Here is a 22,958-nt window from a genome sequence, read left to right as displayed (position 1 = left end):
AAGATCAGATGGATCGCGTGGGCTAAGATGATTAAACCAAGAAAATTTGGGGGGTTAGGTATTGGTGATATTAGGAGTATAAATTGTGCTTTCATGGCAAAGTGGTGGTGGAAGTTTAAGACTCAACCGGATGCGTGTTGGGTTAAGGTGATTCAAGCGATTCATGATAATAAGAGACAAGCTTCGTGTATTTCGGTAAACAAAAAGCTTACTGGTACTTGGAGAGACATCGTTTCAGCTAGCAAAGTGTTTGACAAACTTGGGTTTCCTTTAAAAACGAATATTGTCGCAAAGGTTGGGTCGGGGGATGCGGTGAGTTTTTGGGCCGACTGTTGGGTAGAAGGGAAGGTGCTGATGGATTGTTTTCCAGCTATTTATAAAATAGTGGAGAATAGGAAAGCGTCTGTGGCCGATAATTTTGTTAGAACCAACAATGAAATTCAATGGAATATCAGGTGCTGGAGACCGCCGGCTAACGAGGTGGAATGAGCTCAATGGACAGACTTGATGCGTATTTTGCTTAACGTTCAGTTTTTAGAGGGGCGTGATTCTTGGACGTGGAAACCGGATGGGTGTAAGTTTACAGTTGCTGCGGTTCGGGATTTTATTCAGAGTAATTCGGACGACATTGAAAATGGCTGGAAGTTTTGGAACAAGTGGGTTCCGCCTAAGGTGAATCTGTTCACATGGAGGGCCGATATGGGAAGGATACCGGTAAAAGATCAGTTGGCAAAAAGGGGGGTTATGGTGGATTGTTTAAATTGTTGCAGGTGTGGCGAGGGTATAGAATCGGTAGATCATTTGCTTTGCGGCTGTTGGATGTCTAAGGCTATCTGGTGCGAGGTTTTGGCTTGGGTTAAACTTCCGGTAAACGTGGAGTTTGAGACCCCTATTAATGCTCTGGAATTCGTTGAAGGAATGAAAGGTTCCAGTCTTTGGAAGCAAGTTATAAATCTGATTTTTCAGGCTACGATGTGGCACATTTGGAAGACCCGTAATGATAAAGTGTTTTCTAGTCGTCAAGTTTCTGACAACTTGGTGTTAGATGAGATTAAAAGCGACGCGTTTCTTTGGTAAAGGAGCAGGTCTAAGTTGGTAGATTTGGATTGGGGTAGGTGGGTAGACTTTAATGTTCGGGACTGTATTAAGTAAGCGGGGGTGGGGGCGTGCGAGTTTGTGTTTTCGTTTCTTAGCTCGTTTGTGTAATGTTTTTCTTCGGGTTTTTACAGCATATGCTGGCCCTATTCTATAAATCATAGAATTCCGCCGTTCAAAAAAAATTTAGTTTCCAACTTTTGCCAAAATTATGTGGATGGTCTTGTGGTTTGCACTTCATAACGCATTTAGTCCCTATATTGTAGATGCTAAAACCTTTAGATTTCATCACTGAGGATTAAATGTGTTACAAAGTGTAAGCCAAATGGACCATTCGTGTACTTTTGAAAAGCTAGGAACCAAATCCAAAATGGTGATTAACCACATAGACCATATGTGTACTTTACTCTAACAAAAAATGAAATGCTCGTAACTAAAACTAGGGCACATATTTATGAAACGATCTATATACGACACGAAAAAACTAGTTTTGTATCAGTTGACAGACTCGTTGTTAGACAATCTACCTGAACCACACGATTCGTTGTTAGACGATCTACCTGAACACGACACATTTAAAAATGGTCAAACCAAACACAATGCGTTTAATAATTGGGTTGGGTGGTTGTTGGTGGTGGTTTTGGGTGGTGGAGGTGGCAGTGGGTGATGGTGGTGGTGGAGGTGATGGTCAGTGGCATTGACCGTTGGTGGTGGGGGTGATGTAGGGTGAAAAGAGAATGCGATGAAAAAAAAGTGTTGTGGATAGAATGAATATAGGGTGTTTTGAAGGGAATGAAATGGATGAGGTATAAGGTGATTCTATTCCATTGATCCAAAAACATTTTAGATGGGGTTATTGGATTTTATCACCCCCCAACTATCGGCCTTTAGCCGTTGCCACCCCCAACTAGCACTTTGACACCCGGCACCCCCAACTTAACTTTTAGTTTGTGCTGGCACCACTCAATTAAATCTTTACTCACTGGGTTTGTTTCTTATCCTACGTGGCATGGAATTGCTGAGATGGACTGGATTACATGGCGAATGACGTGGCACTAACCTTCATCTCCTTCAAATTACCAGAATTCAAAATGGTGTTCCAGGTGCAGGCACCACAATTCAATTCCTTATAATCATTCAATAGCCATCACCTAATTGTTTTTAACCAACTTTTTGATAAAAAATTCACAAAAAAATCAAATCTTTAAACACACCCAATTGTTCAAATCTTTCTCTAGTGTATAAAGGCAACACTCCCATACAATAGAAGGTAATTTCGAAGGAATCGTTAGGTTTCTGCAAGTGTAATAACATTAACAGTACAAGTCATTCATCACACCCAACCCAATGTCATCTCTAATTAACATACAATACAATACTCACTTTGGCGATTCCTCTCCAATGTCGTCTTCACCCAACACTCCTTCCCTTAACACCTTCTCTAACATGCCAGCTGTCTGATACCTTAACGCAAACGCTTTCTCTTGCGGAAAGAATCCAATCTATACACTAATTACAGTTGACATTTAGCCACACAATAAACCACCGCTAGATCCGCCGCCACACGACTTTCCTACGACGGGATGCCGTCGATTTCAATAAAATTTCAACAACAACCAGTAGATCTGAGTCGATTTCAACAAGGTGGCAGTGGAGGCTGATGGTGGCGGTGGTGACAATGGAGGTTGAGAGTGGCGGTGGTAAAGTATCACACCCCAACCGATGGCCGAAACATCGGGGCGCGGCACTGAGCGAAACAGATTGTCCAGAAGTTTCCATAACAATTATATTTACCAAATATTTTAAGTAACACGTCCCATGTCACACCCCCAAAATCCCACCTGCGGAGTACTACCGCTTGGAGGCGTGACTGACCAGGATCCAGCCACCAATCATACTGAACAAGCATATAAGTAATTATAAAAGTTTAACCAATACGATTGGTGTTCCAAAACAAATAAGTTTAAGTTGTAAGCGGAAGCATAAGTTTAAAGTTGTAACATAAGTTCCAAAAGTTTCAAGTTTAACATAGTCTTGTAGCAATCCCTGTCCCACAACGATCCTCCTCCATGCAAGCTCCCACTGAGTACCTATGGTCCTGCAAAGCATGTAGTAACGAGTCAACAACTAGTTGAGTGAGTTCACGGGTGGGCGTTCGTTTTAGTTGTTTCGAAAACAGTTTACTTTATCTGGCATCCTGCCGTGGGGGTTACCCCATAGTTTTAAAAACGTGACCAGTTCGTTCCCAGTTACTCCGGCACTCCGGCCGTGGGGGCTACCCCATGTAGTTATCAGGCATTTCGGCCGTGGGGGCTACCCCATGTACATCATCTGGCTCTCCAGCCGTGGGGGCTACCCCATGTGTATACTAGACTCGTTACCGTATCGATTGCTGACTGTAGTCATGTTTATGTGCCCTGAAAACATCAATGTCTATCATCATTGACGTGCCCCAGATCCATTAGTTCACGCCCGTCCTCTGCGGCACGGTGTGAGGCTTGTCAGACCTAAATAGCGCTATCTAACTAATGACCCGCTCGCCATTGGCCCGGCGATTAGTCGATACAAAAAGGAGGGACTTCGTGATAGAGTTTTAGTCTAGTACGTTTATCCGTCCATCCGGACGAGGAATCACATTCCTGAACCACTGACGTCCTGCCCAAGGAGGACGAGGAACCCACGTTCCTTAACCCAGTTCCCAACCCAGGGAATCCCATGCTTTGTAGAGGGTGTGAACTCACCTCGGTTTGCTCGGCAGTTAATCACAGAAAGTCAATCAAGTCGCAAGTAGTCAATAACGTCCTATCACGGTTATCACGTATAATCAGATTCGAACCAAGTAGTGCACAAATGTTCAACACGTATGGCAGACACGTTTAATCAGTAGCAGTTCATAGGTAACAGTTAATCACATGTTCAAAGTCCAAACAGTTGGGCTCGTGATAACAGGCCCAAATAACTCATCAACAGTAGCACAGAAGTTCATAAGTCCGGCCCACTAACTAAGGCCCAAAGTGTGGTCTCGAGTCGCAACCGGACTCGCAAGCATGGTCTCGAGTCATGCTGTGTGTTGATCATGGATGGTTGCGAGTCGCAACCGGTGTCGCAACCGTAGTCTCGGTTCATCATGCTAAGGTCTCGAGTCGCAACGGGACTCGTAACCTGTGGTTTCGGCTTGTCCTGTTATGGTTGCGAGTCGCAACCGCGTGGTCTCGAGTCATCACGCTGTGGTTGCGAGTCGCAACTGCGTGATTGCGAGTCGGTAGCAGTCGTTTTCAAGTTCACGTGTTGATGCAGATGTAGTCAGATTAGTGGTACAATATAATCAGGCCCAAATCCGGAAATAACCAATAGCATTCCACTAACAGTTTTCCTAATCAGGTTATTGGTCAAAGATGGATCAAAATCACAAGGGTTTTCAATCTTCAACTATCATTCAAAGTGTTCTTCACATATTCAAACATGTGTTCATCAAGTTCATAACATATTAATCACTTATTCAACCAACACTATGAACAACAATCAAAATACAATTTACTATCATGCATCCTATATGACAAACATGTTCATTAGCCGATTTGTTTAGTATAAACACCCAACTTTTCGGATCCAAATCCAAGTGCAACCAATATCATCATTCACCTTTTAACATACAATGAACCCATTTTTACATTAAGCATTTATGCATAGTTCCACACATAACAAGAACATTCATGAACCGATTTCTTTTCAAAACATCATGCATAACTAAGTTAACTACCATATTATCACATAATCTCATCATACAAACATAACATGAACATACTAACACTAAGCATTCAACCATAATCTTTAAAAACACTAACCGGTTAATGGGTTTCGAGGGTGTGTGTAAAGCTTCCAACCGGGTGTGTGTGTGTGAGCCGATCCAAGTCCAAAGATCCAAGAATGATGAAGTGTTTGTGTTCTTAGGTTTAGAGAGAGAAGTAGGAGGGTGTGTGTGTGTTCTAATGTTCAACAAATGGTAAAAACTAACTAAGGTGGTGTATATATAGTCAAGTTCCAAGTGTGCACCCTTAGTGGGTTTCGAGTGGGGGTTCACGGCCCAAAGGCCCAACCGGCCACTAGGTTCTCGGCCCAAGTCCACTCGAGACCTCATGGTCTCGAGTCGGGTTCTTTGTTCTCGGGTTGGGTTCTCGGTTCACATAAAACACGTACACATATATATACAAATGCACACATAACAAAGCACTTATCACATAAAAAGGTTCACGTTATCATTTTAACTAGTCACATAACGTACAAGCAAGTTACAACGAAAGGTTCTAGATTTCGAGTTGTCACATCATCCCCAAGTTGAAAGAAATTTCGTCCCGAAATTTGATGGCACTCACTGAGGAAGCTAGTTAGGTTGCAAGGTTTTCCCGGTTTTCCTGGGGTGTCACATCCACCCCCCGTTGATCTGGAATTTCGTCCCGAAATTCCGTAGCTTCAGCCTCAGTAGCGTTTGTACTGTTCTCAAACAGTTGGGGATACTTTTGTTTCATCCGATCTTCGCGCTCCCAGGTAAACTCTGGGCCGCGACGTGAGTTCCAACGAACTCGTACAAGAGGTATTCTAGTGCTCTTGAGGACCTTAACATCCCGGTCCGTGATCTCGACAGGTTCTTCGACGAATTTCAACTGTTCGTCGATCGTAAGTTCCTTCAGAGGAACTACGTGCGTCTCATCTGACAGACACTTCTTCAGATTCGACACATGGAAAATGTTGTGAACTGCACCGAGTTCTGCTGGTAATTTCAGTCTGTAGGCCACCTTGCCTATTTTCTCAAGAATTTCAAAAGGTCCAACGTACCGTGGGTTGAGTTTGCCGCGTTTACCAAAACGAACCACACCCTTCCAGGGTGAGACTTTGAGTAATACCCGCTCCCCAACCTGGAGCTCAAGTGGTTTCCTGCCCTTATCGGCGTAGGCCTTCTGACGGTCACGAGCCGCCGCCTTGCGTTGTCGTATTTGAGCAATCCGCTCAGTAGTGTCTACCACATGTTCTGGACCAGTGATCTGACTATCCCCCACCTCTGCCCAACAGAGGGGTGACCGGCATTTACGTCCGTACAATGCCTCAAACGGAGCAGCTTTAATGCTGGTGTGGTAGCTGTTATTATACGAGAATTCCACGAGTGGCAGATGCCTTTCCCAGCTGTTGCCAAAGTCGATTACACAAGCGCGAAGCATGTCTTCTAATGTCTGAATAGTTCGCTCGGACTGCCCGTCCGTCTGTGGGTGATACGCTGTGCTCATATCTAAACGTGAGCCAAAAGACTTGTGCATTGCCTGCCACAGTTCCGAAGTAAAACGTGCATCTCGATCAGAGATAATAGAAGTGGGCACCCCGTGCCTCGAAACAACTTCCTTGAGGTATATTTCCGCTAGAGTGGAGAATTTATCTGTTTCTTTGATTGCCAAGAAGTGTGCGGATTTTGTGAGTCGATCCACGATCACCCAGATAGTATCGTTCCCGCGCTGTGATCTAGGTAAGCCAGTAACGAAATCCATGGAAATTTGCTCCCATTTCCATTGTGGTATCTCTGGTTGCTGAAGTAGGCCTGAAGGTTTCTGATATTCTGTCTTGACTCGCGCACAAGTCAAACACTTGCTGACGTAGGTTGCTATGTGGGCCTTCATGCTAGGCCACCAATACGTAGTTTTAATATCGTGGTACATCTTGTCCGAACCAGGGTGTACCGAGTAGCGAGATTTGTGCGCTTCATCCATCACAAGTTCTCGTAAGTCGCCATAGAGTGGGACCCAAATGCGTCCTGTTACATAATAAGCACCGTCTTCCTTCTGTTCTAAGCGTTGCCTTGACCCGCGTAGAGCTTCAGCTCTAACGTTTTCTGGTTTCAGTGCTTCTATCTGAGCAGCTCGTATTTGCGAAGGTAGACTAGAATGTATCGTGAGTTGTAAAGCTCTTACGCGCTTAGGCGTAGTGTCCTTCCGACTCAGGGCGTCTGCCACAACATTGGCCTTGCCCGGGTGATACCTGATAGAGCACTCGTAGTCATTCAGCAGCTCGACCCATCGTCGCTGCCGCATATTCAGTTCCTTCTGCTTGAATATGTGTTCTAAACTTCTGTGGTCGGTGTAGATGGCGCACTTGGTTCCGTACAGGTAATGCCGCCATAACTTAAGTGCAAAAACAACAGCTCCCAGCTCTAAATCATGCGTAGTGTAGTTCTTCTCGTGAACTTTAAGTTGTCGTGAGGCGTAAGCTATGACTTTATCTCGTTGCATCAATACACAACCAAGACCTTGAATTGATGCATCACAGTAAACCACAAAATCTTCTGTGCCCTCTGGCAGTGAAAGGATAGGTGCACTACAAAGTCTATCCTTTAGATGCTGAAAAGCTAACTCTTGTGCATTTCCCCAATGATAAACAACGCCTTTCTGCGTTAGTAAGGTGAGAGGCTGCGCGATCTTAGAAAAATCCTTAATGAATCTCCTGTAATATCCTGCCAATCCCAAAAATTGGCGAATTTCCTTTGGTGTGCGAGGCGCAGGCCAGTTCTTAATAGATTCCACTTTGGATGGATCAACGTGAATCCCATCCTTGTTCACCACATGCCCTAGGAAATGGACTTCACGAAGCCAGAAGTCGCATTTCGAGAATTTTGCGTAAAGCTGTTCCTTCCGAAGGAGTTCCAAAATAAGTCGTAGATGTTGTTCGTGCTCTTCCTTGCTCTTAGAATAGATCAGGATGTCGTCGATGAAGACTATAACAAACTTGTCCAGATACGGTTTGCACACTCGATTCATCAAATCCATAAAAACTGCCGGTGCGTTCGTCAGCCCAAACGGCATGACCAGAAACTCATAGTGCCCATATCGAGTCCTAAAGGCCGTCTTAGAGACATCCTCTTCCCGAACTCTCAGCTGGTGATATCCCGATCTCAGATCGATCTTTGAATAGTAGCTCGACCCCTGCAACTGGTCGAACAAGTCGTCAATACGCGGTAGAGGATAACGATTCTTCACAGTCACTTTGTTGAGTTCGCGATAGTCGATACACATTCTGAAGGTACCATCCTTCTTCTTCACAAATAACACTGGAGCTCCCCAAGGCGATGAGCTAGGACGAATGAAACCCTTATCCAAGAGTTCTTGTAGTTGCGTGGAGAGTTCTTCCAACTCTGATGGCGCTAAACGATAAGGTGCACGGGCTACAGGCGCGGCTCCAGGAGCTAGATCAATCTGAAACTCGACTTGGCGATGGGGCGGAAGACCAGGTAATTCCTCAGGGAATACCTCAGGATAGTCGCGTACAACCGGAAAATCCTCTAGCTTCTTCTCCTTCTCTGTGGTATCAGTAACTAGAGCCAAAATCGCAGTGTGGCCCTTTCGTAAGCATTTCTGAGCCTTAAGAAGAGAGATGATGTTCTCAACAGCACTTCTCTTGTCGCCACGAATCATGAGAGGTTCACTACCTAAACCAGGAATACGAACGATCTTCTCGTTGCAAAGAATCTCTGCTCGGTGTTGGGATAACCAATCCATCCCAATGACAACGTCGAAACTACCCAAGACAATAGGAATAAGATCGATAGAGAAAGTCTGGTTAGCGAGAATAAGCTGGCAACCCTTGACTACGTGAGAGGCTTCCAAACTCTTACCATTAGCTAGCTCTACAGTGTGCTTGTCGCTCAGGGGTGTAGGAATACGCTTAAGCATCTTACTAACTTCTAGTGACACATAACTAGTATCGGCACCCGAATCAAATAAGACTGTAACATAAAAGTCGTCGAGAAGGAACTTACCCGTCACCACGTTGGGATCATTCCTTGCTTCACCTTGGCCAATCACGAACACACGTCCCCTAGCACCATTGTTGTTGTTCCCATTGTTACCATTCCCCTGATTATTGTTGTTGTTCTGGTTCAGTTGGGGACAATCCTTCTTGAAATGACCTTCAGCTCCACACTGAAAACACCCTTTGTTGTTACCCTGCTGCTGTCGCTGGTTCTGCTGAGGTTGCTGACGATTCTGATTGACGGGATATGCGCTCCTGCAATCTTTTGCAACATGACCAGGCTTGTTGCATCGATGACAGTTGCCCCTGGTGCATGGCCCACTGTGGTGTAGGCTACAACGATTGCACTTGGGGTGATTTCCTTTGTACCCACCATGACTTTGACCACCAGACGATTGCTGACTGGGGCTCTTGTGATCGTCCGTCTTTCTCTGCTGAGACTGAGTTTGCACCGAAGTTGAACCCCTGCTTGAAGTTCCATCCCATTTCCGTTTATCCCCACTAGAAGCACCAGAAGTAGTTGCAGCACCTATGCGCTTCGGTAACTTGTTCTGCTCCACCGCTTGGTCAGTGAGACGGTGAGCCAACTGTACAACCTGCTGGATAGTAGTCAAGTTCGCTGAAGTCACATGACTTTGGATCTCTGGCACCAAGCCCTTGAGATAGAGTTCAATTCGCTTGTAGGGAGGATCCACCATAGTAGGACACAACAAGGCAAGCTCATGCGATCTCTTAGTGTATGCCTCAATCTCCGACCCCGACATCTTGAGATTGTAGAACTCATCTGCCAGTTTGTGGATGTCGTCACGACTGCAGTATTCTTCCCTGATCATTTCCTTGAAAGTTTCCCATGGGGTGGCATTGGCAGCAACCAACCCTAACATCTGCACTTGAGCATTCCACCACGTGAGAGCCAAACCCTCGAGAGTACCAGTAGCATACTTCACCCTGCGCGCTTCAGGGCATTCACACATTTCGAACACAGACTCCAGTTTCTCAAACCAGTGTAGGAGACCTACTGCTCCCTCAGTTCCGCTAAAAGTAGTGGGTCGACAGTCCATAAAGGTCTTAAAAGTGCACACCGGTGCCTGAGCATACTGACCTAAGGTAGGTGAAAGAAAAGACAGAGTTTAACACAAAGGTTGGTTCACGAGAGTAGGATCCAAATGATCCTAGAACAATTTCGGACTGCAGGATATACCTCCTGCGTGTGCAGCTGCGAGCGCTGCGTCAATTCGCTCGTTGATCAAAGCCGTCAACTGGGCTTGTGTCATGTTAACGCGTCCAGACATGGTTCTTCATAATAAAAGCAATACGTGTGAGAGAGGTTCGCGAAAGCACGATAGTAGGACAGAGTAAGTACGCATGTGTTCAAACAACAGTAGTTATACTAGTCAAGCATACCATGAGCAATGTACTACGCAACTAACAAGTAGGCCATATACATACATTATATTACCTAGAACGTCGAGCCTTGCATGAGGAGCGAAGTGTCGTTGTGGACCGTTGAGCACTAAACCGGTTATAGTCTGGTTTTAACAAAAACGTTTCTCCTTTATTAAAACCAAGTTCACTATAACCAATGGCTCTGATACCAATCTGTCACACCCCCAAAATCCCACCTGCGGAGTACTACCGCTTGGAGGCGTGACTGACCAGGATCCAGCCACCAATCATACTGAACAAGCATATAAGTAATTATAAAAGTTTAACCAATACGATTGGTGTTCCAAAACAAATAAGTTTAAGTTGTAAGCGGAAGCATAAGTTTAAAGTTGTAACATAAGTTCCAAAAGTTTCAAGTTTAACATAGTCTTGTAGCAATCCCTGTCCCACAACGATCCTCCTCCATGCAAGCTCCCACTGAGTACCTATGGTCCTGCAAAGCATGTAGTAACGAGTCAACAACTAGTTGAGTGAGTTCACGGGTGGGCGTTCGTTTTAGTTGTTTCGAAAACAGTTTACTTTATCTGGCATCCTGCCGTGGGGGTTACCCCATAGTTTTAAAAACGTGACCAGTTCGTTCCCAGTTACTCCGGCACTCCGGCCGTGGGGGCTACCCCATGTAGTTATCAGGCATTTCGGCCGTGGGGGCTACCCCATGTACATCATCTGGCTCTCCAGCCGTGGGGGCTACCCCATGTGTATACTAGACTCGTTACCGTATCGATTGCTGACTGTAGTCATGTTTATGTGCCCTGAAAACATCAATGTCTATCATCATTGACGTGCCCCAGATCCATTAGTTCACGCCCGTCCTCTGCGGCACGGTGTGAGGCTTGTCAGACCTAAATAGCGCTATCTAACTAATGACCCGCTCGCCATTGGCCCGGCGATTAGTCGATACAAAAAGGAGGGACTTCGTGATAGAGTTTTAGTCTAGTACGTTTATCCGTCCATCCGGACGAGGAATCACATTCCTGAACCACTGACGTCCTGCCCAAGGAGGACGAGGAACCCACGTTCCTTAACCCAGTTCCCAACCCAGGGAATCCCATGCTTTGTAGAGGGTGTGAACTCACCTCGGTTTGCTCGGCAGTTAATCACAGAAAGTCAATCAAGTCGCAAGTAGTCAATAACGTCCTATCACGGTTATCACGTATAATCAGATTCGAACCAAGTAGTGCACAAATGTTCAACACGTATGGCAGACACGTTTAATCAGTAGCAGTTCATAGGTAACAGTTAATCACATGTTCAAAGTCCAAACAGTTGGGCTCGTGATAACAGGCCCAAATAACTCATCAACAGTAGCACAGAAGTTCATAAGTCCGGCCCACTAACTAAGGCCCAAAGTGTGGTCTCGAGTCGCAACCGGACTCGCAAGCATGGTCTCGAGTCATGCTGTGTGTTGATCATGGATGGTTGCGAGTCGCAACCGGTGTCGCAACCGTAGTCTCGGTTCATCATGCTAAGGTCTCGAGTCGCAACGGGACTCGTAACCTGTGGTTTCGGCTTGTCCTGTTATGGTTGCGAGTCGCAACCGCGTGGTCTCGAGTCATCACGCTGTGGTTGCGAGTCGCAACTGCGTGATTGCGAGTCGGTAGCAGTCGTTTTCAAGTTCACGTGTTGATGCAGATGTAGTCAGATTAGTGGTACAATATAATCAGGCCCAAATCCGGAAATAACCAATAGCATTCCACTAACAGTTTTCCTAATCAGGTTATTGGTCAAAGATGGATCAAAATCACAAGGGTTTTCAATCTTCAACTATCATTCAAAGTGTTCTTCACATATTCAAACATGTGTTCATCAAGTTCATAACATATTAATCACTTATTCAACCAACACTATGAACAACAATCAAAATACAATTTACTATCATGCATCCTATATGACAAACATGTTCATTAGCCGATTTGTTTAGTATAAACACCCAACTTTTCGGATCCAAATCCAAGTGCAACCAATATCATCATTCACCTTTTAACATACAATGAACCCATTTTTACATTAAGCATTTATGCATAGTTCCACACATAACAAGAACATTCATGAACCGATTTCTTTTCAAAACATCATGCATAACTAAGTTAACTACCATATTATCACATAATCTCATCATACAAACATAACATGAACATACTAACACTAAGCATTCAACCATAATCTTTAAAAACACTAACCGGTTAATGGGTTTCGAGGGTGTGTGTAAAGCTTCCAACCGGGTGTGTGTGTGTGAGCCGATCCAAGTCCAAAGATCCAAGAATGATGAAGTGTTTGTGTTCTTAGGTTTAGAGAGAGAAGTAGGAGGGTGTGTGTGTGTTCTAATGTTCAACAAATGGTAAAAACTAACTAAGGTGGTGTATATATAGTCAAGTTCCAAGTGTGCACCCTTAGTGGGTTTCGAGTGGGGGTTCACGGCCCAAAGGCCCAACCGGCCACTAGGTTCTCGGCCCAAGTCCACTCGAGACCTCATGGTCTCGAGTCGGGTTCTTTGTTCTCGGGTTGGGTTCTCGGTTCACATAAAACACGTACACATATATATACAAATGCACACATAACAAAGCACTTATCACATAAAAAGGTTCACGTTATCATTTTAACTAGTCACATAACGTACAAGCAAGTTACAACGAAAGGTTCTAGATTTCGAGTTGTCACATCCCATACCATGTCATATAAGATAATATAATTATTACAGTACAAATCTAGGCAAATTGTACTATTCCGACAACTAAGGTTTCATTAGTACAGACAACTATTTGTTGGCCTCTAAGACTCTTTCCTAACCTTGATTTCCAAGCAAATAGACACCTTAAGCACCTGTCACAAACGTTAAAATAAAGTCAATACACATAGTGTAAAGGCGAGCCTACAAGTTTGATAATAGCATATAGAGTTCGAAATAGTTTACGCATAACCAACACGTACACTAAGTAAAACGAAGCATGTTAGTTATCGACATGAACCTATCGATACCAATGACTGCGGGTTGACTGCCCAAGGCAGTTCGTAATACATGATCACCACTGTAATCCATGCAAATAATTGTCCTTAACAACCCCCGAGTGAACGGGTGCTGAGTCCAAACTATAGTACTATCGTTGCTAAGGCAGGTAGACAACATTCCATGTGTAAACATAACAAACAAGCATTCATTAAGTCACGTATAACATGCGGTAACGGTTATCATTAAAAGTATTACGTAGTGTTTTCGATGTGATTTAGAATAAGCAACGTATATAACACCCAAAAGTGCGAAAGCAAAAAAAAAGGATCGAATATACTCACAATGGTTGATGGATTGAAGGGAGCACTTGAGAGTAGGGTTAGCCTGAATAGTTTGATAGCATAATGATAAGTGACGCGTAAAACAAAAACAAGTGTTGGTGGGTCGAACAGCTGGTCGATCAGATGGTAGTCCGATCGGACAGCTGATCGTGCGAGTGACAATCCGTTCGGACGACTGTCCGGTCGGATGGCCGTTTGAGTGGATTGTTTCTTTCCTTAGGAAGGATGTGTTCATGTATGATGGTTTGGCTTTTGAAGTTTCTGTTGTAGCATTTGAAAACATTGAAGTGTCTCTACCTTTCAGGTCGGTCGATCAGACGGTCGTTCGATCGGCCGGCAACCCGTTCGGTTGGTTACTTCAGTGAGAACAAATTCACAGCAGGTTGTCACTCGATCGGACAACCGTTCGATCGGGTGGCATTCCTAGTGCATTGAACATGTTGAAAATTGTCAAGTGTTGAAGTTTAATTGTCACATGTTCGAGCGGTTAACCCGATCAGATGGTAGTTCGATCGGACAACAACACGTTCAACGATCAGACTTCAAGTTTTGGTGAATAGTTTAAGTGTGGGACCCAAGGTGCAAGTCGTTCGGTTTGGCCAGTCAATTGGATTGGCTGTTCGATCGGACAGCAGTCCGATCGGACGGCACTCCGTCCTGGTCGACCTGTTCGTCTTACACTTGGTTGTTTTGATGGTTTGTCATTCTTATCGAGGTGTTGTGATATCGCGCCAAACAACAGAAACTTTGTCAATACTTGGTTCCCCTGATCGGATAGGAATCACCCACATCCGATTAGTGAACTGTTCGGGACGGTGTTTCATGTTTAACCCGAAATTGGTGAAGCTCGTGGATAGAACCCGGATCTCGAGCCACACAACCACTAGAACGAGTAATAGGTCGACACCAGCTCCGTTACTGTCGGTTTTGAAGGCATTGAGTGTAAAAGAGTTGAAAGAAAGTTAGAAAAACCATATTTCAATCGTTTTCATGATGAAGATGTTTAGATCTATGAAAGATCTTTGTTAATTTATGTGGAAATCGGTTAGATCCAAGTTATTCTTGGTGGATTGAGGTCAAAGCATGAAGTTCTTCAAGAACACATGATGACGTCATCCTAGAACACCTTGAATCTTGATGATTTCATTGTTAAAAGTTAAGATTCAAAAGATAGAAAGGTGTAGGAGTGCGTGTAGATTAAGGAAGTACAAGATTTAGGACGAGATCTTACCAGATTTAAGAGAAATCTGAAGAAAAGTGAGGAGAATGCGCTGGTCGGACAGAGAGTTACCAAAAGTGGAAAGTGTGAAAGTGACAAGAGGTATTTATAGAGTTCCCAAAGAGGAAAGGGCTGGTCGATCGGCCAGGCAGCTCGATCGGACAACCTGTCCGATCGGACGGCAGTCCGAGCAGACGGCTGGTCGATCGGCTGGTTGCCTGATCGATCGGTCGCCTGATTCGAGTGTTCGGTGTGACGAGTTTTGTCGTTTCGATTTTGATTGCGAGCGTTGCGATGCGATAGGGTTTCCTAGTCAATTTACTTTTAATCCCAACTCCTCATATCTCGCGCTATCTCTTCTCCATCAATTATCATACTGTATCAACATACAATCATCCTTATTTCGTATTCGTTTTGCGTTTGCGATTCGATTGCGATTGAGTTCGATTGCGTTTCGATTGATTACCACTCATAACATAAATAAACATGCACAAGTAACACAAAAGGCACGCACACACGTATAACAATAACCAAAATGCATAATTCGAGTTGTGAGCGCGATGTTGATTTGATTAGTTCGATTAGCGTTTAGTTGACTTTATCGCATTGTTACTTCCTATTGTTCACAGTCGTAAGGCGATAGATACTCCACATAATACAACTAAAGCGATAATAAAATAGACTTAGCTACGAGTCAAAGAAGTCAAAATAGGAATTGAGCATGGAGAGACAGATTGCAATTAGCAATCTTTTCTTCCTTTGACTTCAATCTTGACTTTGACTTTGACTTTCGAAACACGGGGTGTTACAGCCTCCCCTAGTTGAGGGAATTTCGTCCCGAAATTCGGCCGAAGCCGTAACAAACAACTGCGGGTACTTCGCCTTCATGTCGCTTTCGAGTTCCCAAGTGAACTCTGCGCCTCGTTTGCCTTCCCATCAGAGTTTCACAATAGGAACGCGCGAGTGTCTGAGCTGCTTGGTTTGGCGATCCATGATTTCGACAGGCTTCTCCACGAAGTGTAGTGTTTCGTTTATTTGGAGGTCATCCAGAGGTACAACTAAATCATGCTCAGCCAGGCACTTTCGGAGGTTTGACACATGGAAAGTCGGGTGGACATTACTAAGTTCCTCCGGTAGTTCAAGTCTGTAGGCGACTTTTCCGGTCCTTTCCAGAATCTTAAAAGGTCCAACATATCGAGGCACTAGTTTCCCTTTCTTGCCGAATCTGACCACACCCTTCCAAGGTGATACCTTTAGGAGTACGCAGTCGCCAACGTCAAATTCAAGGGGCTTGCGTCGTCTATCGGCGTAGCTTTTCTGTTGACTTCGAGCTTTCAACAAGTTGTCTCGAATTTGGAGGACTTTGTCAGTCGTTTCTTGCAACAGCTCGGGACCAGTCAATTGCGAGTGACCAATCTCGTGCCATACAATAGGCGATCGACATCTTCTTCCGTATAAAGCCTCGAATGGTGCCATTTGAATGCTGGAATGATAATTGTTGTTATACGAGAATTTGACTAACGGCAGGTAAGTGTCCCAATTACCACCGAAATCTATGACACACGAACGGAGCATGTCTTCAAGAGTACGGATCATTCTTTCAGTCTGACCGTCGGTTTGAGGGTGGAATGCGGTACTCAGATTAAGCGTGGTACCAAGAGCAGCTTGAAACGTTTCCCACAGTCGCGAGGTAAACCGAGCGTCACGGTCTGAGATAATGTCGCGAGGCGTCCCATGATTACAAATGATCTCGTTGGTGTAGATTCAGGCTAATCGTTCTACCTTGTAGTCTTCTCGTATTGGCAAAAAGTGAGCAGATTTGGTCAAACGGTCAACAACAACCCAAATGCTGTTGTGATCTGATGAAGTGTGCGGAAGCTTTGTTATGAAGTCCATAGCTATACTCTCCCATTTTCACATGGGGATTGGGGGTTGCTCGAGTAAGCCTGAGGGTCTTTGGTGTTCAGCCTTGACCTTTGCACAAGTCAGGCACTTCCCAACGTAGAGAGCAATATCCATTTTCATGCCCGGCCACCAGTACTTGTAGCGAAGATCCTGGTACATTTTATCGGCACCGGGATGAATAGAATACCGGGATTTGTGGGCTTCGTCCATCAAAATCTGTCGCAAATTGGCCCGTTTAGGGATCCAAATTCGGTCTAGGAAGTGGAATATCCCATTCGATTTATTCACCAGTTGAGCTCCATCGTGGTAGATTCGTTCCTTCTTCAAGGTGCGTTCATTAAAACAGGCATGCTGGGCTTCGCGGATGAGGGTTTCGAGGTCGTATTGGGCTTGGGTATCGCGAATGCTAAGCAAATAACTCCGTTTGTTGAGAGCGTCGGCAACAACATTTGCCTTGCCTGGGTGATAACGAATCTCGCAGTCGTAATCGTTGAGAAGTTCTACCCATCGGCGTTGACGCATATTAAGTTCTTTCTGATCAAAGATATGTTATAGACTCCTATGATCGGTGAAGATCGTACACTTGGTACCATACAGGTAGTGTCGCCAAATCTTTAACACAAAAACAACCGCGCCTAGCTTGAGATCGTGGGTTGTATAGTTCTTCTCGTGGATTTTGAGCTGACGAGATGCGTAAGCTATAACCTTGTCCCGTTGCATAAGAACACAACCAAGACCAAGGTTGGAAGCATCACAATAGACAATGAAACCGTCGCTTCCATCGGGCAATGTGAGAACAGGAGCATTGCAGAGCGTGTTTGAGGGTTTGGAAAGTAGACTCTTGTTCAGTTCCCCAAACAAAAGACATGTCTTTATGCGTGAGAGCAGTAAGCGGCACAGCGATATTTGAGAATCCTTCGATAAATCGTCGATAATAGCCCGCTAATCTGAGAAAAGAACGGACTTCAGACGGGTTCATTGGCGTAATCCAACTCTTGACTGCTTCAATCTTCGCGGGATCGACATGAATACCTTGACTATTTACGATGTGACCCAGATATTGAACCTCCTCCAGCAAGAATTCGCACTTGGAGAACTTGGCATAGAGTTGGTTCCCCTAGAGTAGCTCGAGAACTAAACGTAGATGTTGTGCGTGTTCGGATTTCGACTTGGAATAGATCAAGACATCGTCGATGAATACGATGACGAAACGGTCGAGATAAGGTTTACACATGCGATTCATCAGATCCATGAAAACCGCTTGTGCGTTGGTTAAACCAAAAGGCATAACAACGAACTCATAGTGGCCGTAACGAGTGCGAAAAGCGGTTTTGGGTATATCCTCCTCTTGAATGCGTAGTTGGTGATAGCCTGAGCGTAGATCAATCTTCGAGAAACACGTAGCACCTTGTAGTTGATCAAACAAATCATCAATGCGAGGTAGGGGATAGCGGTTCTTGATGGTTAGCTTATTCAACCCGGTAGTCGATGCACATCCTAAACGACCCATCCTTCTTTTTGACGAAAAGGACTGGCGCGCCCCAAGGAGAGGTGCTCGGGCGAATGAAGCCTTTCTCAAGTAATTCCTGAAGCTGACTCGAGAGTTCACGCATTTCGGACGGTGCGAGTCGGTAAGGAGCTTTGGCAACAGGATTGGCTCCAGGAATGAGGTCGATACGGAAGTCGATATCACGACTTGGCGGTAGTCCAGGAAGATCATCAGGGAACACCTGAGGGAATTCACGGACCACAGGAACGTCTTTCACTTCGGTCTTCCTTTTCTTTTCCTTCTCCGCTACTACAATGTTAGCCAAGAAAGCTCTGTATTCCTTGTGGAGATACTTGCTAGCTTGGACACATGACATAAGTTTGAGACCTTTCGAAGCAGTTTCGCCATAGACACACAATAAATCACCGTTCGCGAGCGAGAATCGAATCATCTTATTGAAGCACACAACTTCAGCATGGTTTTCGCGAAGAAAGTCCATGCCTACTATGACGTCAAAACTTCCGAGTTGCATCAGAATAAGGTCGATTAGGAAGATGTGATTGTTGAGCTCAAGAGTATAATCACGAAGAACAGAATTAACGGCGACAGTTCTTCCAGTGGCGACTTCAACATCGAATGTCGAGGGGAGATGGGAGCGCTTACGACTAAGGAGCTTCTCGAATTCAAACGACACAAAGCAATTATCTTCTCCAGTATCAAACAAACACGATGCATAAATACCATTCACAAGGAACGTACCATTGACCACGTTGTTGTCAGCCTGGGCTTGGCGCACATTGATGTTGAACGTTCTGGCGCGTGCGGCTTGTTGCTGTTGCTGCGGCTGTTGCTGCTGGTGAGGCTGCTGCTGCTGGGGCTCTTGTTTCACAACCCTGTTCGGGCACATGTTCGCAAAGTGGTTGGGATCACCACATGCGAAGCAGACTCGGGTGTTGATCGCGGGTGCCTGAACCGCGTGCTGGCCTTGCGGGGCTGGGAGCAGAGCTTGATGAGCAGTGGCAGGAGTTGCGGTGTTGCGGGGACCAGTACGGCAGTTGACAGTGAAGTGGCCGTACATGTTGCAGTGGGCGCAGAAACGACAGGCGAGACCCACCGGGTGATGATAAGAACATGTTGGGCAAGCCGGGTGGGGGCCTGTGTATGCACGCTTTGCAGGTGGTGCACAAGTAACTGGTGCTGGTCGGTGGTGGGACTGCTGCTGAGCCGGTACGGCTTGTAGAGGAGCAGTAGTGGTGGTGGCAGCACAGTTCTTGTTGCTGAAGCTGCTGTTGTTGTTCTTCTTCCTACGGCGTGAGGACTTCGACGGTTGAGCGGTGGCGGTTTCAGCGGTTGGTGCGGTGGTAGCTTGATGCAGAGACTTTGAAGCTTTATCCCCAAAACGAGCTTTTACCCACTTGTCGTTGATTTCAGCGGCAAGCAAGTAAGTTTCTTCAATTGTTGCTATTTTTGCGGCATGCACAAAATCAGCAACACAGTCGGGTAGAGCTCGGATGTACTTCTTGATTGCCATATCAGACGTCTTCACTTGATCGGGACAGATGATGCTGAGCTGCTTAAAGCGAGCAGTCAGGGCAGCGTTGTCTCCATCATTCTGCTTTATGTTCCAAAACTCGTCCTCCAGCTTCTGGCGTTCATGGGGAGGGCAGAATTCGTCCATCATGATGGCTTTCAACTCTTCCCAGGTCAGCTCATAAGCTGCATCATTCCCGCGTTTGTTTCTCTTGGCCGTCCACCAGTCTAATGCGCAGGACTGGAAGATGCCGGTAGCGTTTAGGGTACGGAGATTTTCAGGACAACCGCTTTGGCGCAGAGTAACTTCGATGGAATCGAACCATTGAAACATAGCCGTTGGGCCATCTTCTCCAGTGATTTCCTTTGGACCGCAAGCCTTGAACTGCTTGAAGCTGAAAGCAGTCTTAGTAGCAACCTTAGGAGCTTCGGTTCTAGACTCCTCAGATGATTTGCTAACGTTCTCATAAATTTCACTCACGATCTGGGGCACAACCTTGGCCACTTGTTTAGCGAGGATGGCAGCAAGGCGTTTGTCCCTTTGTTCTTGGCGAGTGAGTCGTGGGTGACGAGGTCCAAATGATGGTCCAGTTGACATTGTCTGCAATAGACATCGTCATATGTCTCAGACACGTCATAATCGAATCTCACCTCACACGTCTACTACTAAAGCTTAGGAACACGTTCAAGCATGTAAGCATATAATCGCGTAATCACAGATTCACATAGAGACACGTAAGCACATTGATGTGTGTAAAATGCAACATATAAATTACATCAAATGAGGCATAAAACTAACCCTTTTTAAGTACTAATGTTGGAAAAAGAGTGTTTTTGCAACATATAAATTACATCATATTTTTATTTTTCTTTTTATTTTTTTAGGATTTTCTTAGTTTTTCAGCTTCTGCAGAGCTCAGCACGGGCCGTGCCTGGTCGGACACAGGCCGTGCCCAGCGTTGTTACTGGCAGTTTTTAGTTTTCCAAGTTACAGAAGGTTGAACACGGGGCCGTGTCGGTGCAACACGGGGTCGTGTCCAACTCTCCAGTAACTGGGATTTGGAAAACAATCACTGTAACTCCGACCACGGGCCGTGTTCACTGAGCACGGGGCCGTGGTGAACCTTCTGACCAGCATTCTTTTCTGTTTTTATTGCAGGACTTGGAACCAGACGCCACCCCTACGTAGTGTATGAGCTCCAGTTCTAATAAGGACATAAAAGAACCGCTAGAAGAACCCGAACGCTTTCTCAGAAAAAGACTAAAAGCCAAAAACCAAGAGAAAGTTTCGGGGAATCCACTTCCAATGGCGGACCAACGTACCCTCATGGATTATCTACGACCCACCGTAGGTAATCTCGGCGCCGCTATCAACGCACCGAATGTAGAACCCAATAACTTCGAACTTCGACCGCATTTGATACAGATGCTTCAAAACTCCGCAACCTTTCATGGGCTTGCGGACGAGGATCCCCATCTACATATTACTTATTTCTTAGAAATATGTGATACTTTTCGGATCAATGGAGCATCAAATGACGCCATCCGCCTTCGAATGTTTCCTTTCTCACTAAAGGACCGAGCAAAAGCTTGGCTTAACGCCCTCCCAGCTGGATCGGTAAACACCTGGGATGAACTAGCCCAAAAATTTCTATATAAGTATTTCCCTCCCGCTAAAACGGCTAAATTAATGACTGAAATTAATACATATTCACAAGAGGACGGGGAATCCTTATATGAAACTTGGGAAAGGTTCAAGGAGCTATTGCGAAAGTGTCCACATCACGGCCTTGCGATATGGCAACAAGTATCCACTTTCTATAATGGGTTGTTGCCACACACAAGGCAGACACTTGACTCTAGCTCCGGGGGACTTTTAGGTAATCGCCGCCCGCATGAAATATATAATCAAATTGAAGAAATTGCTCAAACCAATTTTCAGTGGCACACTCCCCGAGGCAATAAATCTATTGCCCCGGGCGCCCATAAGGTTGATGAAAGCACTTCTTTACAAGCCCAAATCGAGGCCCTTTCTTCGAAAATAAAAAAATTGGAAATGACAAAAACAGTCTCGGTTATGGCTTGTGAAGGGTGTGGTGGGCCACATGAAAATTGGAGTTGTATGAAAGAAACAAATGATCAACAAGAGTCGGTAAACTACATTGATAATAGACTTAGGCCGTCGGGTCCTCCAACGGGCACCTACAACCAAGGATGGCGAAATCATCCTAACCTTGGTTGGAGAGAACCCGGCAATAGTAGTAACCAACAAAACCAACGAACAAACTTTCAACAACCAAGAAATGAGTCACAAAATTTCTCTCAACAACAAGGTGGACGAGAGAGGCTTGAAGATACTATATCTCGCCTCATCTCTGACACTGAAAAGAAAAACTCGGAAAGGTTTCTACAATTAGAATCAAATTTTAGAAATCAACAAGCTAGTATTCAAAACATAGAAAAACAATTAAGTCAACTAGCCCAAAATTTTTCCGAGAGACCACAAGGCGCATTACCAAGCAATACCGAAACAAACCCAAAAGCACAAGTCCATCTCATCACATTACGAAACCGCACCGTAGGGCCTACGGAAGCGCCACCGCCGACAGAGGAGACTATACCACCGTCTCTACAAGAGAAGGATTCCCCTTCATCATCAGAGCCTACCAAGGCTCCTCGAGTTCCGTACCCCGGTAGGTTAATTCGTCAAAAGACCAATGAGCAATTTGCAAAATTCGAAAGTCTACTAAAACAATTGCATGTCAACATTCCTTTTATTGATGTCCTAACCCAAATGCCTAAATATTCTAAGTTCATGAGGGACTTCCTCACTCATAAAAGGAAAATTGAAACATTGCAATTAGTTAACTTAGGCGAAGAATGCTCTGCCCTCGTACTCAACAAACTCCCCCAAAAGAAAATCGATCCCGGAAGCTTCACGATTCCTTGCTCGATTGGGGACTCCCCCGTTCGTAATGCACTAGCCGACCTTGGGGCTAGCATTAACCTCATGCCCTCATCAATGTTCAATAGACTCGGCCTAGGAACAACGAGTCCTACAAAAATGAGCATACAACTTGCTGATCGATCCGTCAAATTCCCGCAAGGTGTCAACGAAAATATCCTAGTAAAGGTAAACAAATTTGTTTACCCGGCCGACTTTGTCATACTTGATATGGAAGAAGACACCGAAATCCC

At 45.1% G+C, this 22,958-nt stretch overlaps 1 protein-coding gene and 1 non-coding gene across 2 annotated transcripts; one reads left to right on the top strand and one right to left on the bottom strand.

The window, feature by feature from the left end:
* Positions 1 to 507: 507 nt before the first annotated feature.
* Positions 508 to 1,077, top strand: LOC110931664. The gene has a single exon (XM_022175050.1). The coding sequence runs from the start codon at positions 508 to 510 to the stop codon at positions 1,075 to 1,077; it is 570 nt and encodes a 189-aa protein (XP_022030742.1).
* Positions 1,078 to 21,444: 20,367 nt separating this feature from the next.
* On the bottom strand, positions 21,445 to 21,551 carry LOC118490958. Its single transcript, XR_004890183.1, has one exon. It is a non-coding gene; the product is annotated as a small nucleolar RNA R71 (small nucleolar RNA).
* Between the last annotated feature and the right edge of the window lie 1,407 nt (positions 21,552 to 22,958).

Source organism: Helianthus annuus, chromosome 3 (assembly GCF_002127325.2).
Source record: "Helianthus annuus cultivar XRQ/B chromosome 3, HanXRQr2.0-SUNRISE, whole genome shotgun sequence".
NCBI classification, from domain to species: Eukaryota; Viridiplantae; Streptophyta; class Magnoliopsida; order Asterales; family Asteraceae; genus Helianthus; species Helianthus annuus.
The sequence above is the reverse complement of the archived record's forward strand: the minus strand, read 5'-3'. Positions and strand labels throughout refer to the sequence as shown.